Genomic DNA, 17,382 nt, shown 5'->3' on the forward strand with positions numbered 1-17,382 from the left:
TCAAGCATGATTTTTCTATAACGTGGGGTTGCACATGAATGCAACCATCATGTTATAAAAGAACTGACTGGACCAAAGCCTTCTTGCACAGCCTTCATCTGCACTTTCCACACAGACTTTAGGCTTGGTCAAAAATCCACTGCATATAAACAGACTGACCATTTATTGCTCACTGATATAAAAAGGTATATTTCAATCGCAGACCTTTCCTTAACGAAGAATAAATAAATACTAGGATACCTATATCAATGAAAAAAACCCACTGGTTTGGTTATACCTTTGTGATGTTCTCTTCCTTACTTACAGCTAGCCGCGGTTCATCATGCTGCCATTCAATGCAAATCTTTTGTTTCTTTATTTACCCCACTCCCCTTTACCAATCACTACCTCTTCTTTTGTCATTTAATCTCTCCTGCCCTTTACCCACCACATTGCCATCCTCCCAAATGTTTTAAGAATAAACAATATCCATATGTTAAAATAGGCATCCCTTTGAGATTTACAAGGGTCCATTGCAAATCTATAGTTTAAACAAATGCCAGTTTCTACCTTTCTCTCTGAACTCTTTCCCTGTTAGCGATTTTGCGAAGATTTGTAGCTCAGGTCGAGGTTCTGGAGGTAGGCTTGCTCGCTGAGCTGGAAGGTTCATTTTCAGACGTTTTGTCACCCGACTAGATAACATCTTCAGTGGGCGTACGGACAAAGCCTTCACCCGGAGGCTCGCTTAATATGTTCCCTAGTATGGTGACGAAACATCTGAAAATTAACCTTCCAGCTCAGCGAGCAAACCTACATCCACTCTTTCCCTGGCCGGAAACCATATCCCATTGGGGAAGAACTCAGCTCCTTTCCATAGGAAGGAATCTGTTCAGATTATATTTATGGCACCATTCTAGAGCAGGTGGTACTTGGACCCAGGCTTTCTATCCCAGGGTAAAGGACACTACTACTGTACCACAACAGCCCACAGAACATAGCACCTGAAATTTTGACAGCAATGTAGTTACTTTAATCAACCTGTTTGGACATGCTGTAACACACCGCTGGGGTAGGTGGGACTTAAACGCAGATCATTTGGGCCAGAGGTAGGGACAGTATCATTGTGTCACAAGAGTTAAGTAAAAGGAAACCTCTGTGCCATTGTCTATGTAGATATCATAAATCATAGAATCCCTACAGTGTGGAAGCAGGCTAATCAGCCCATTGAGACCACACTGATCCACTGAAAAGCACTGCGCACAGACGCACCCCAACCCTGTAACACTGCATTTCCAAATACCATAGTGGAGTCCCATCTTCGATTAATTAAAGAATTAGAAGATGCTACACGAGGGGGATGTTAGAATCTCTCTGGATGGGAGGTGGCTTTCCTCAAAGACATTATGATCCTGCTTGTAATGTTTAAATCTGCTTCAGAGTTGACTTAACAGCGTGTGAACACATTGACAGCATTGATCCTCTTGATTGTTACGTTAATCTGTCATCCCCAATGCTGTACTGTCACAGGGGAGATGGTGGCATTGTGGTAATGTCACTTGACAATAATCTAGAAGCCCAGGCTGGTGCTTTGTAGATATGGGTTCAAATCCCACCACAGCAGCTCATGGAATTTAAAATTAGCTTCAGAGATGGTGACCATGACGACTATATTGATTGGTATAAAATCCAATCTGGCTCACAGATGTCCTTTAGATAAAGAAAAAAACGTAGACCAAATTGGTTAAGGATGATATGCAACTCCAGGTTCACTGCAATGTTGTTGACTCTTAACTTCCAAGGACAGCAAGGGACTAACAACAATTGCCTGCAGCACTCACATCCTATGTAAGAATACAAGATGATTGGCGATTGAAGTGGAAATAATTACATAAAATCTGTTCCTCCCATTTTGTCATCTAACAGGTTAAACACAACTCTCACACTCCAAGTGTTCTATGGCACAGTGTAGCTTTGAGAGAAACTGCATCTTGGAACGCAAACTGATCAGAGTTGAAGCTTCCTCTCCAAACTGGCAGTGTCCCAGGAGCGGAGACATTAATTATTTCATGCTCACTATAAATAGCTGCCCCACTTTGCCTCAGTTTTCAGTAGCATTTTCACCTGCGCTTTCTTTGGAAACGCAATAACTCAGACATCCCATAAATAACTTCCTGAGATTTCTTCTTACATCACTGTCACTGCAAGTCTTATCAAAGGAAGGCTTCATTAAGTATACAATATGCGCATTACTCAGAAATAACGACAACGGGTTAAGGGTTGTGTGAATGTGGCAGCGATGGAAAGGAACACACAGATTGTTCCTGCCTCCATCCAGACTGTGATGCATTTCCCAAAGGATTCTCATTAACATCCCCCGCCAGCTGCAGCATCGACCTGATTCCAAAAGGATTTGTAGATTCTGGAGAATTACAGCAGAGGCACAGTACTAAACAACATTTTGCCTGCAACCATTTTATAATCCGAGATGGAATTGATTATCCTTAACACCGATAAGCCGATTAAACATGTAAAAAGAAACAGAAGGAGCTTAGGTTTGTGAGGGCTACCCTGAAAGTTTCTGAAACCTGTCGGAGGGGCTGAAGGAGCTGATTGCCCTTCAAAATTATGAGTACAGCCTAAACATTTCCTCATGATGCGCAATGTCAAATCAAGAGTATGTGAGGTACTCCAAAAACGCCTTTTAAAAAAATTAATCCATTGAGTATGGACATTACAGACAGGGGGGCATTTACTGCCTATCCCTAGTTGCCCTCAAGAAGATAATGGTGAACTGCTGCAGTTCATGAAGGCACTCCTCCAGTACTGTTAAGTAGGCAAATCCAAGGTCTTGACCCAGTGATGACAAAGGAACAGGGATATATTTCCAAGTTGGGATGGAGTGTAACTGGCAGGTGATAGTGTTCACAAATGCCTGCTGCCTTTGGGCTTCCAGGTGGTAGAGACTGTAGGTTTGAGAAGAATTATCAAAGCTGCTTTGGTGAGTCACCACAGCACATCTGTATAGACAGTACACATCCAAGTGACGCTGGATTCTTCTAATCAATGGGAAGCCAAAAGGTCCAATGGAGTCCACAATGGCTTTTTTTTTTATTGCTCAGGTCTGGGTATAAATCTAGCCTAACCCAATGGGACGAAGATTCCACTTGCTGGTGACAATAACCTTAACAGAGCTGTTTCAACCCTTCAAGTGGCAACACAGCAGAAACTGGCTGTATGATATTTATGCAGCATCTTTAATGCAGTAAAAGATGTAAAGGTATAGGAGTGTTATCAAGTAAAACCGAATATCGATCATCATAAAGAGATTAGCTCAGCTGCAAAGAGCATGTAAATGTTGGATAAGGGCTAGGATGGGATTGGCTGCGATACACTCTGTCTAGGTATTTGCTTAGGGGACAACTTTAGCCTAATCCACTTGCTGTTATACTTACACATTCAGGCAAAACACCATTTTCACAACTGCTTTGATTTTATACTTCGAGATCAGTGAAGTAATAGTGGGCAGGATAAAAATGGTATTCCACCCAGCCTCTTGTTAGCAAAATATCAAAAAAACTTGGTCAAAGATGTAGAATGGTGTCCTAAAGGAGGACAGAGATAGATTGAGAGGGGAGATGTTTAAAGAGGGGTTTTTAGAAGTTAAAGATCAGGTAGCCGAGAACATGGCCACCACTGACCTTAAGTGGTCAGAATTTGAGGAAAGTACAAACCTGAGATTGTAGTGTTGGAGGAGGTAAGAATAAATAGGGAGGAGTGAGGCCACTGAAGAGTTTGAAGGTAGAATGAGAGTTAGAAAATCAAAGCACAGGTAGGACAATATACAACTTTGAGTTGAGGGGCAATGGGTGAATATGATTAGGTGTATGTTAGAATATGGAGAGCTGACTTCCTGAATTGATGAGTCTCACAGACAAGGCAGCATGACTGAGCGCTTCAGCATCAAATCACTCCAGAGTACATACAAGGATAGTCCACCCAAATGGATAGGATGGGGTGAAGTCCCCAGACTGGGTAAGGAACATAGTGTTCAGTTTTAGCCATACCCAGCAGAGAAAGGGCTACAGGGTTGATATTCCCAAAAGAGCTTGGACATCAAATTATTTTCAATGATTTGATCTTATTCGGATTCTCAACTGAAGATATTTTCCATAAATTGAGACTTAACCAGAAGCAGTCACAAAGCCATGCTCAAAGTGCAGGGTTTGATATTACTATGTCGTGGACGGAGTTAATGTCCTTTAAATCACAACTAGGATTGTTCTTTCATGAGGGCTTTCAACCTCTGAAGTTATAAAGATTAGAAAATCAAAGGAGTTTTACATTGATTTCTTTGATTGTCGTCTTCAGTCAGTAAATGACAACCCAGGGTCTTGTTATGCACCTCCTCCTCGAATAAGGCAGACAAAAAAAAATTCATCAGTAATACCCCTTCTGAATTCTGTCTTGCTTTGTCTGATTCCTATGTAACACCATAGATGCTTGGCAGACTCAGATTACCTCTCCTGCTGCTGCACACACTACCAGTTCACAGCATTTAGCAAAGATATCAAAGGAACTGGCTGGTTCTGCAGGCATCCGTGATTTGCAATCCAACTTCATTACAGCTAATGGCTAAAGAGTTACTCCCTGAAAACGAAGCAATTTTGCAGTCAAAACATCATGTTTCCATATTAAGATGGATGCGAGGAACATTCTCCTCTGGGAATGAAGAGAACATTGGAGAAATGCACTCTGCTCAGCACAGGAAAATCTGTCACTAGAGTTAGGAACTGTTTGTAATTCTCACCAAGTTCCAATATTAAACGGAAGCAGATCAGGAAAAAGCAGCACAGGTCATTCTGCTACAACACGCCTTTCATTAATGCAAATTTGCTATAACCCGATTGATGGATTGGGACACTGTTCCTTGAGCACAAACTTTTAAAGCGTATATTGGTTATAATGCGATTCCAGCCCCATTAAGTGCTGCTATTACATGATTTCCTTATAGCACAAGATTTCATGAGAACGGAACTACTGCGTTAAAGCAGAACTGACCATAGATGGAGAAAAGAGTCAGGTCAACCACAAGAAAGACGATGGAAGAGAAACAGGGAATGGTAGAGAGAGGCAGTGGCTAGCTTGTCAGGGGAAAGAGGATTATACAGAGAATAGAGCCAAAACAAAAATTGATAAAGACGGATAGAAAGACAAACATAAGAAAGAAAAAGGAGGGACGTGCAGAAGGAGAGAGAGGCAGGCCAAAAGAAAATCCTTATTCCGGATGAAGGGCTCTTGTCAGAAACGTTGATTTGCCTGCTCCTTGGATGCTGCCTGATCTGCTGTGCTTTTCCAGCACCACAATCTTTGAATCTGATCTCCAGCATCTGCAGTCCTCCCAAAAAGAAAATCCAGGCAATGGAGGTTTAGCCAACCATCTGGAGAGCTTGCGAGAGCCTTGTTACCTCATTTGGGCAAGGCCCATGTATTATTCCAATCAGGCATGTCAGTGGCTTGAGTGAGGTCTTCCCTGGGATCAAGGAGCCATATTGCCCCTGCAAACAAGAGCTGTCAGCAATTCAGAAACTGGCAGCTGTCCATTGCAGGCAGCTGACAGCAACACGCCCACACAACAGAGCACCAGATCACCAACGGACTCCAGGTCAGAGTGCAGCTCAAGGGAGTTGGGGTTTTCAACAGAAAGGCTTTGGTCTGCCTGAAAGTCATTGATCTTCCAGAGCAAGGACGTGAACTTGACTGTGTTGAAGATTGGCACATTCCAAAGTACATGATTATATGCTTAAGCATGGGTTAAAGCTTGGGAAGCTGCTGCCAAGGTGCAATAGGGAAAGACCACTGTCTAATGTTTTCCTGCCAGAGTACAATGGAGGTCTGTTCAGTTATCAGATCCTCCCAGTGACCTATAAGAAAGAAATGCCTTTGGGTTGTTGGAACGGTCAGGAAAGTCAAACTCCAATGTTTGCTTGTTCTCAATATGCTAAGACTGTACAGAACTGAACTCCTCTGGTGACTATATATGTACATAAAGATTTTTATGAATAAGATATATTTTGAAATTAAAAAAAAGTGGGCTCTCTCAGCAGACTCCCTCCCTGCTTCCTGATGTCAGGTGTCTTCACCAGGCACTGAGAGCCTGACAATAGTGGAAACCTCAAGAAGCCCAACAGCAGACACAACAGTTTGCTTTTCAGGCTTCCTGGTGGTGACTGCACCATTCACTAATGGTTGCAGCTGTCAAATTGACAATAATGTCTCACTTCAGGACCTCAGTTGGCAGCAGAATGCAGTCCATGAGCCCTTCTGCCCTGGATTTCAAATTGAGATAGATGCAGATTGGCAACTGGGCCTCTCCCCCAACTCCACGCATTGTACAGAACCCCAACTCCCTCAGAACAGGGTATTAAATTTCAACCAAACAAAGTGACAGAGATAAAGATTCACCAAGACAGATGTTGAAAATTGATAAGTGATCATATTGAGATAGTGAAAATCACAAAGGATTTGATAGGTTAGACAGAGGGAATCTTGGAGGGAGTACTCAGAAATAAGAAGCATAATCCAAAAATTAGAGCCATAAAATAGGAGATCAGGATACATTTACCTCACCAAATTGTGGAAATCTGGAACTTGCTCCCTCAAAAGACTGCAAATATTAGGTCTATTTTTCAAGGTGAAGGTGTATATTTTTTTTATTGGTAATGTTAGCAAGGGAGATGAGGCAAAGACAGATAATTTGGCTTGGGATATCAATCACAGAAAGAGAAGGAGCTGGCATAGCTCCAAGCCAACTGGATTAGGAACAGGACCATTTCGAACAGGAAGAGTGAGCCAACAGAAAACTTCTTGCTGGTGTCAAAACTGGAGATTTATCAATGTACATGGGCACATGTGCTGAAAGCTGTCCAAATTTGTTTGTTTGCAGCAGCAGTGCTGACTCTCACTGATCTCAATCAAGTCCCAATGTAGAAAGGGACCATTAGAAAGGTAACCAAACACACCAATAACTGTACCAAGAACAGCCAGGGAATTCCTAGAGGCATGGCACTCATCCACAGATTCAATCAATAAGCACATCAACCTGGACCCAATATACCGACCACGGCAACGGACAGCTGGAACTGACAACCGGAAGCAGCAGATTCAAACCACTTCAAATGCCGGAGGAAAGATCACAGAAGCGCTTCACAGGAGGCTCCCAAGCACTGAGGATGTCACCTAGACAGGGGACAAAACATCTGCAACACAAATTCCCAGCTCGGCGAACAGAACCACAACAACTGTACCAACTGCAATTATTTTCATCATATTTTCTTTCTTCATGTCTGCACTCCATCCTTTTCATTAGTGGAGAACAGGACCTCACTCTTTGATAGATAGACTGATTGCTTTGATTGTCACGTGTACTGAAGTACAGTGAAAAGCTTTGTTTACAGGCAGTACAGACAGATCATAGTAAGCAAGGATGTACAGATCAAAAAGACAGAGGCATGAGGGTTATTTTGCACAGGTGTGCTCTAGGCGACATCAACATTAGCAAGATCAAGATTATTTGAGGTTAGAGAATCCATTCATACAGAGTCCTAATTACGGCAGTGAAGAAGCTATTCCTGAACCTGCTGGAGTGCCTGACCGAAGAGGTTGTAGGAGAGTATTACTGGGGTGCAATGAGACTTTGATGATTTTGGCAGATTTTCTGTGGCAACGAGCAGTGTAAACGGAGTCCATCAATGGGAGGTTGAGCTGCGCACACCACCTTCTGTAGTTTCTTAATGTCCTGGGCAGAGCAGTTGCCATACGAGGCTGTTATGCACCTGGACAGTATACTTTCAATGGAGCACCTGTAGATGTTGGTGAGGGTCCTTATGGACCCGCCAAATTCCCTGAGTCACCTGAGGAAGGAGGCGCATTGTTGTGCTTTCTTGACCATCGCATCGACATGGGAAATCCTGGACAGATTGTCAGATATCGCCACTCTGAGGAACTTTATGCTCTCCCCCCTCTCAACCTCAGTTCCAGCAATGTAGATGGGGGTGTCTTCTCCTTCTTTCTTTCTGAAGAGAATGATCAGTTCTTCAGTGTTGCAGTCATTGAGAGAGAGGTTGTTCTTATTTCATCACATCATCAAGCCCTCCATCTCCCTTCTGTATTTTGACTCGTCATTGTTAGATATCTGTCCTAATATGGTGGTGTCGTCAAGACAATCCCTGCTTAAAAACCGGAGTCTGCTATTAAATGGACACATATTTGATGCAAAGCAATTCAGACCAGGAAGGGATACGTTTGATCTTTGGTAAATTATTGCATCAGCTGACCTGAAGCTGAGGCAACAGGAGTCATGATAATAGATTTGGATGGTGGAATAATTCAGTGAAGTTTCCTGCTTTTATGATCTAGTGAGGTCTTCTAGCATATACATGTATGTGGATATCATAGTCAAGGACAGCATCAGACTTGGATACAATATCAAGCAGACTTCTGATATGCAGGGTTGTAGCTTTAAATTGGTTCAGGGTCCAGAACCTGGTGGTACAATTTAACACTGCCAGCCTTCATGAGATTTTCTCACATGATCCCATCCCTAAGACAATTTTCATGAGGCTGGCTTGAATGCCAGAGAGTAATGATGGTCAATGTCCCATACCATTGCAACTGGGATTTGTAGTTGGAAATGCTCAAGTCAATGTGATGGGCTGAGGATTAGCGCCGAATCATTGGATAGCCTCATACTTTTTCTGCAAAATCACTTGTTATTTCTGATTGGATGGCAAGCCTGCCCACTGACGACTGGCTAAAGACTTTTAAAACCTGCTGAGCATACCTAAAATACAGCACATCTTGAATTACTGCCATAGACAGTTCCCTGTAGTAGTACCACTACAATAGAATATGCAAATATTCAAGGAACCAGGATATAAAGTAACATGTGACCAGGAGACAGCTGACGGTGTAGAAATTGTGGCTGAATCCTTGAGTAGGTTTGTCTGTTTAAGCATTCAGTAACATGCATGTATACCAGTTACAGTGTACCAAAAAAAACTCTATTATAGTTTACTGGCCTAGTGTGTGACTGGTGAGTTTATGTAAAGGAACTTGGAAACACAACAGTTCCTCAACTCTTGTTGGGAAATTGTTGATTGAAATTTCAAAGGTTTTTGCGAAGAAATGACCCGGAGTGTGAAATGCCATTATGGAACAGAATGTCAGCAAGAATCAGATCCCTTCAGGGACTAGTGATCTCAGTAACAATGATAGGATCAAAATCGGAATTCAACATCCTCTCGATAATGGTTCTAATGGTGGAGAAGTCAGTTCAATTCCCTCTCTCCATTTCACCCAATGCAGCAACCTGAAAGACAATCCAAGTTCTCAACTGTTGTAGAAATAATGGCCTGAAAGTGCTAAAGCTGAAGACTGCACTAAGCTCCACCCAATCTGATAATGCCATAAAGAGTTGGGTGGGGAAAGGAAGGACATCTCAGGGACTCAAAAATGCGTAGATTTTTATCCGAGGACTCCCAACAGTGCCAGCAATCAAGTCTATCTTACTGATGTAACTTGCATTTGATTGCTCTGTTGCAACACATACCACCTTGTTTCAGATAATAGCCCTGCTGACCTAATGGTTTTCCTCCACCATTCTACAGTAAATATACCCTCAAAACCCAGTCAGAAGAGGAGGATCTTGGCAGCTATCTACCTAATAGGCATTGCCTGTTTATCCTCTATTTGCATCATAGAAATGTACAGCATGGAAACAGACACTTTGGTCCAACTTGTCCATGCTGACCAGATAGCCCAACCTAATTAGCCAGCACTTGGCCCATATCCCTCCAAACCCTTCATATTCATATACCTATCCAGATGCCTTTGAAATGTTGTAATTGTACCAGCCTCCACCATTTCCTCTGGCAGCTCATTCCATACACGTACCACCCTCTGCATTAAAAAGTTGCCCCTTAGAGGTCCCTTTTATATCTTTCTCCTCTCACCCTAAACCTATGCTCTCTAGTTCTGGACTCCTCCACCTCAAGGAAAAGACTTTGTCTATTTACCCTATCCATGCCCCTCATGACTTTTTCAACCTCTATGAGGTCACCCCCCTCATCCTTCGATGCACCAGGGAAAACAGCACCAGCCTATTTTGCCTCTCCCTATAGCTCAAATCCTCCAACCCTGGAAATATCCTTGTCAATCTTTTCTGAACCCTTTCAAGTTTCACAACATCCAACCGACAGGAAAGAGACTAGAAGTACATGCAATATTCCAAAAGTGGCCTAACCAACATCTTGTAAAGCTGCTACCTGACCTCCCAACTCCTATACTCAATACTCTGACCAATACCAAACGCCCTCCTGAAGAAGGGCTTATGCCCGAAACGTCGATTCTCCTGTTCCCTGGATGCTGCCTGACCTGCTGCGCTTTTCCAGCAACACATTTCCAGCCTTTTTCATTACCCTATCTACCTGCGACTCTACTTTCAAGGAACTATGAACCTGCACTCCAAGGTCTTTGTTCAGCAACACTCCCTAGGATCTTACCATTAAGTGTATAAGTCCTGCTAAGATTTGCTTTCCCAAAATGCAGCACCTCGTATTTATCTAAATTAAACTCCATCTGTTTATTGGCCCATCTGATCAAGATCCCATTGTAATCTGAGGTAAGCTTCTTTGCTGTCTACTACACCTCCAATTTTGGTGCCATCTGCAAACCTACTAACTGTACCTCTTATGCTCACATCCACATCATTTATATCACTGACGAAAAGTAGAGGACCCAGCACTGATCCTTGTGGCACTCCACTGGTCTCAGGCCTCCAGTCTGAAAAACAACCCTCCTCCACCACCCTCTGTCTTCTACTTTTGAGCCAAATGGTGAGTTTTCCCTGTATTTCAGGAGATCTAACCTTGCTCACCAGACTCGCATGGGAACCTTGTTGAATGCCTTACTGAAGTCCATAAAGATCACATCTACTGCTCTACCCATATCAATTCTCTTTGTTACTTTTTCAAAAAGCTCAATCAAGTTTGTGAGACCTGATTTCCCACACACAAAGCCATGTTGACGATCCCTAATCAGTCCTTGCCTTTCCAAATATGTGAAAATCCAGTCCCTCAGGATTCCCTCCAACAACTTACCCATGACTGACATCAGGCTCACGGTCTATAGTTCCCTGGCTTGTCCTTACCACCTTTCTTAATTAATGGCACCATGTTAGCCAACCTCCAGTCTTCTGGCACCTTACCTGTGACTATCGAAGATAAAAATATCTCAGCAAGAGGCCTAACAATCACTTCCCTAGCTTCCCACAGAGTTCTAGGGTACACCTGATCAGGTCCTGGGGAATTATCCATATTTATGCATTTCAAGACATTCAGCACTTCCTCCTCTGTAATACTGACATTTTTCAAGATGTCAGTTTGAATTTCATATCCTTTCATGTCCTTCTCCATAGTAAACACTGATGCAAAATACTTGTTTAGTATCTCCCCCATCTCCTGTGGCTCCACACAAAGGGTGCCTTGCTGATCTTTGAGGGGTCCTATTCACTCCTTAGTTATCCTTTTGTCCTTAATGTATTTATAAAAATCCTTTGGGTTCTCCTATTTGGTTTCTCCTTTGGTAACCCTATTAGCCAAAGCTATCTCATATCCCCTTTTTGCCTGCCTGATTTCCCCCATAAGTATACTCCTACTGTCTTCATACTCTTCTAAGGACTAACGATTCACTTGATCTATCCTGTCTATACCTAACATATGCTTCCTTCTTTTTCTTAACCAAACCCTCAATTTCTTTAGTCACCCAGCATTCCCTATACCTACTAGCCTTTCCTTTCACCCTCACAGGAATATACTTTCTCTGGACTCTCGTTATCTCATGTCTAAAGGCTTCCCATTTTCTAGCCGTCCCTTTACCTGCGAACATCTGGCCCTAATCAGCTTTTGAAAGTTCTTGCCTAATACAGTCAAAATTAGCCTTCCTCCAATTTTAAACTTCAACTGTTGGATCTGGTCTATCCTTTTCCATCACTACTTTAAAACATAGAATTATGGTCGCTGGCCCCAAAGTGCTCCCCCACTGACACGTCAGTCACCTGCCCTGCCTTATTTCCCAAAAGTAGGTCAAGTTTCGCACCTTCTCTAGTAGGTACATCCACATACTGAATCAGAAATTTTTCTTGTACACATTTAACAAATTCCTCTCCATCTAAACCCTCAACACTATGGCAGTCCCAGTCTATGTTTGGAAAGTTAAAATCCCCTACCATAACCACCCTATTATTCTTACAGATAACTGAAATCTCCTTGCAAATTTGTTTCTCAGTTTCCCTCTGACTATTAGAGTGTCTATAATATAATTCCACTAAGGTGATCACCCCTTTCTTATTTCTCAGCTACACCCAAATAACTTCCCTGGATGTACTTCCAGGAAATTCCTCCCTATGTACAGCTGTAATGCTATCCCTTATTGAAGGTAATGAGAAAGTCAGCAGATAGTGGAGTCATGAAAAAGAGATACAGTTTCCTCAACAACTCTGGGCTCTTTGGACTTGTGATTTGTGATTCACTAAGTCATTGTTTAGTAATATATTTCATTCACAGACTCATTAATCTGACCAATTCGGCCTCTGGAAGCAAGAGAACCTCGCAAAATGAACCTCTTATTACTTTGATATGACTAGCAATTAATTTTTTGAGACACGATAGAATGCTGAATGAGATAGTCTGCAGTTTGCAAGCAAAGAATCAGTGCAGGTGTAACAGAGCAGTCGTTTGCTCAATGATTACAATGGCACTTGCTCTCTCAGCAATCTTTTCAGACCCATGTAATTCAGTCTGCCCTTCCAGCATACGCCACATACTGTACAGACAGAATGACGAGACCTGTAAAAACTAGAAGAATTCACAAACATTTCCACAGAGAAGTAAATGGAAAAAGAAACTGCCTTTCACTTAAGGGTGGCACAGTAGCTCAGTGGTTAGCACGGTTGCCTCACAGCACCAGGTACCTGGGTTCGATTCCACCCTTGGGTGGCTGTCTGGAGTTTGGACATATTCCCAATGTGTCTTGTGGGTTTCCTCTGGGTGTTCTGGTTTCCTCCCACAGTTCAAAGTGTGAAGATTAGATAGTTTGGCCATGGTAAATTGCCCGCAGTGTCCAGGGATGTAGAGGCTAAGTGGATTGGCCATCGTTAATGCAAGGTTATGGGGATAGGGTCTGGGTGGGATGCTCTTTGGATGGTTAGTGTTGGGTCGAATGGACGCCCTCCACATTCTATGATTCTTCAGTATCTGCCTACTCCCTGGTCCTACGTCTGAAGGAAACCTCCCTCTGCTCTTCAGAAGTCCCTGCCACCCTCAGACCTAGCCAAATATAATGAAACCACCCCAGCTGGGCATTATTCATGACCTAACTCAGAAGTATCCCTGTTCCTCTGACACATGAGGCACCCACCATTTCCAACTTCAGCAGCACCCCAGCTTCCACCACCCACTGCAGGATGCCCACCATGACCGAGCTCAGCATGGGAAGGAATGTTGCTGAGCCCAGCCACAACCTGCCATTCAGCTGGTCAGGAGGAGGGGGGAGAAAGGCCAAGGCACCGCAACTAGCCAAGAGGCACAGGCCCCACCAAGGAACGGGCCTGTGCAGCCAACAAGTGGGGCATGTGAAGACATCACTGAGCTCTGGCCCCACTATACATTTGGGAACAAGGAATGGCTCAAGCAGATGCTCTGAAGCCCAATGTTCCAAAGATCAAAGTACTCGTTGTGTCACTGGTGCAGACCTAGGCTGCCCCGGCACTGCCACTATCTTGGAAGGACCATTGCAGGAGGTATAAGTAAGTAGAATTTCAATTGAATTATATAATGGAAAAATATACTTTAAGTTGTTTAATTTACCACTGTAATAGTTTTGTAATTTAAAGTACTGCACTTCAGTTTGAAGTGTCTGGGTAGAATTTTTATTGTCTGCTAAGGAAGGGTCAACTGAACCTTACTTCAGTTTTATCATTGATTCCTATGGGAATCATCGCTTCACTTTAGGATTTTCACTTAAAGTTGAAATTTTCAGGGATGCAACTCCAACTTTAAGTGAGGACACCCTATGTATTAATACTTCTTTAGCCTCTATGGTTGAGTGGCCATTCTTCAAGAATTAGCCAAAGCAATAGGTATAAAATATTTGGACTGTGTAGTATTTGTGGCTAAGTCCAATTTGGGCCACATCCGACATTCAATCACACTCACTTCTCAACAAAAGTACATGACGTAGCAAGGACTAGGAATACAGCCTGGAACACTGTTCTGTATCACTTCATCATTGATATGTTTCTGCCCACTCTTAGCGATGGGGACAAGGGGCTGGGACTATGTAATTTTCAGGCAAAGAAATAAATTACTTACAGGCATGGGAATCTTCGACAGCTCCTTCCCAATGCAGTTTTTCATTATGCTCCAAAGGTTAATGCTGTAGTTGGGCTTGTCTGGGATTTGATTCCGCCTCTTTCTGTAAGGCTTTGCCTCTCCTCTTGTTGATGCACTGAAGGAAGCTTGGTGCTGACACTCAAAAACCTGCAGGCAGAGGGACAGAATGACTAACAAGGGATAAGGAAAATGTATTCAGGTGAATATGTAGAGTATTAACAAAGCAGAGTTGCTACTGATACAAACAAAATGCAGTCTCAGGAACAGAAATTAGTCTTTCAGTGTTAAAGTGTAGGACCAAGCAAATTTGCATATATAGGTTCTAGTTTGATAAATTAATATTCCTACCACAGAATCTACAGGATACAACATTCCTATTGGTTAAGGGCAAAGTGACATTGTCTACAGCTGTGGGTCACGGGGCTCAGTTTCATACTGGAAGTAATGGGTTATATTTCAACATTTGATATGAATTTTGGCTAGCTTATATAAGATTCTCTCCGCAAAGGCAGATCGTTATTATTAAAGGAGCTTATTGATCACAACATAAACACCCAGCAAACAAATAAAATTGATGAGATTGATATTGCACAATTAGCAGCTCACTGGTATCAAAGGAAGAGCTGCTGTTTGAGACAATTACAATGAGTATTTATTACAGTAATAGGTATGTTAGTGCTGGGCCTAATAGACTAAGGACAAGAGCTGTGCAATAATGATTGTCTAAGTGATAGGGGTGTTACACTGAGGGATGCTGCACAGTGTACCCTTTATCTTGGTTCTGGAGAATTTGCTGGTCAACCTCTGGTATCATCCTGCTGTTAATCCCAGGCATGTACCTCCTCCTCCGTTCAATGTGCTGGTGAATCCAGTGTTCAATATGATGAACAAATACAGCAGTATACAGTGTTACATGTACGTTACAATGGTACTCAATGTCCAGGCACATTGAACAGACTAAGGCACACATTGTAGTCATCTTACATGGGAATAACATTTCTAAGACAAATTTTAGTGAGAAACAATGAAGTCATTATTTTGCATTTCTCAAAGTTAAGGCAACAATTACTACAGTGCGATTTTTCTATATTCATGAATGGGATGTGGGTGTTGCTAGTTGGATCCCTTCAGTTCTTGTGGTATTGGGTCATTCACAGTGCTGTCAAGAAGAGAGTTCCAGGATTTTGATTCAGGGACTGAAGAAATGGCAGTACACTATAGTACGAAGCCAGAACAGAATGTAGCTTGGAGGGGAACTTGCATTAGTGGTGCTCCGATGCACCTGCTGGCCTTGTCTTTCCAGGTGGGAGAAGTCATGGGATGCTTATGAAGAAGTCTAGGGTATATGGAAAATGGGAATAGTGTAATTCTAAGGCTATGCTCACTGCACTTGTAAAGGTCCAGTTTCAGGGTCTCGGAAACTGCACCTAAAAACTCTGCAATGAAACCAAAGCAGCTGAAGTTAAATAATCCTGAGGGATTACATGCTGTGTACTTTGCAGTGAGTAAAACTCTGCAGCTCTTAATCAGAGGGTTTTGGATTAGTCTGCAGTCTTTCAAGCAGATGAAGCATGCAGGGTTTGAAATACATGAAAATTAAAAAGGTGCAAATTGATACAAGATAGAACACTGCTGTCAGTCATTGGGATTCTGAATTTTTATAAAGAACCCTACACGGGATGCGGGGGTTGCTGGCAAGGACACCATTTGCTGGCCATCCCTAACTGCCCTTCAATTAACCAAGCCATTTTCATAGGGCAGTTAAGAGTGAACCACACTGTTGTGGGTCTAGAGTCACATGCAGGCCAGACCAAGTAAGGACATCAGATTTCTGTCCTAAAAGGCAACAGTGAAGCATATGGATTTTTATGACAATTGTTTCATGAGTCCCAGTAACGGTGCCATTCCATACAATTAAATGGCAAATCCTTTACAGAGGAGCAAGAAACAAAAGCGAGAAAAAAATCCACATTATTGGACGTGGCAGCTTGGAGCATGCAGAGACTTGGTCATAAAGGGAGAATAGTTATGGGGAGTTTACAATAAGGAGTGTTTACTAACAATGGCTATCAAACTGACTGTGTTAAATTGTTGCATGATCTCATTGTAAAGGGAGCCACATTCAGCCAGGATCGTTTCACTTGCCTGGTATTCAGAATTCCAAGAACTGACAATAGTCTAATTGATTTGTCATTTGTTAATCGCCGTGCATCTTACATCCTGCAAAATTTGAGTCACAGAGATGCATAGCATGGAAACAGACCATTCGGTCCACCTCGTCCATGCTCACCAGATATTCTGATCTAATCTAGTTCCATTTACCAGCATTTGGTCCATATCCCTCTAAACCCTTCCTATTCATATACCCATCCAGATGCCTTTTAAATATTGTAATTGTACCAGCCGCCACCACTTCCTCTGGCAGCTCATGGCATACACATACCACCCTTCGCGTGAAGACGTTGCCCCTTAGGTCCCTTTTAAATCTTTCCCCTCTCACCCTAAACCTATGGCCTCTAGTTCTGGATGCCCCCAATCCAGGAAAAATACCTTGTCTATTTATCCTATCTATGCCCCTCATGATTGTATAAACCTCTATAAGGTCACCCCTCAGCCTCCAACGCTCCAGGGAAAATAGCTCCAGCCTATTCAACCTCTCTCTATAGCTCAAAACCTCCAACCCTAACAACATCCTTGCAAATCTTTTCTGAACCCTTTCAAGTTTCACAACATCCTTCCGATAGGAGGGAGACCAGAATTGCGCATGATAGTCCAAAAGTGGCCTAACCAATGTCTTGTACAGCCGCAACACCTCCTGTACTCAATGCTCTGAACAAAAAAGGAAAGCATACCAAATGCCTTCTTCACTATCCTACCTACCTGAGACTCCTCTTTCAAGGAGCTATAAACCTGCACTCCAAGGTCTCTCTCTTCAGCAATACTCCTCAGGACCTTA

At 42.7% G+C, this 17,382-nt stretch overlaps 1 protein-coding gene across 6 annotated transcripts in view; it reads right to left on the minus strand.

Moving 5' to 3' along the window:
* LOC122562796 (oxysterol-binding protein 2-like) overlaps positions 1-17,382 on the minus strand; it is a 343,122-nt gene that overhangs the window by 34,811 nt on the left and 290,929 nt on the right. For all 6 annotated transcript variants that reach the window (XM_088000163.1, XM_088000162.1, XM_043715996.2 and 3 more), the window contains one exon: positions 14,406-14,573. In XM_088000163.1, coding sequence (XP_087856289.1) covers positions 14,406-14,573 — 168 coding nt within the window. The remainder of the gene's footprint in view (positions 1-14,405; positions 14,574-17,382) is intronic.

The sequence above is a fragment of the Chiloscyllium plagiosum genome, unplaced genomic scaffold, assembly GCF_037043375.1.
Source record: "Chiloscyllium plagiosum isolate Xiang-an unplaced genomic scaffold, Cpla_swu_hap1 HiC_scaffold_24, whole genome shotgun sequence".
NCBI lineage: Eukaryota > Metazoa > Chordata > Chondrichthyes > Orectolobiformes > Hemiscylliidae > Chiloscyllium > Chiloscyllium plagiosum.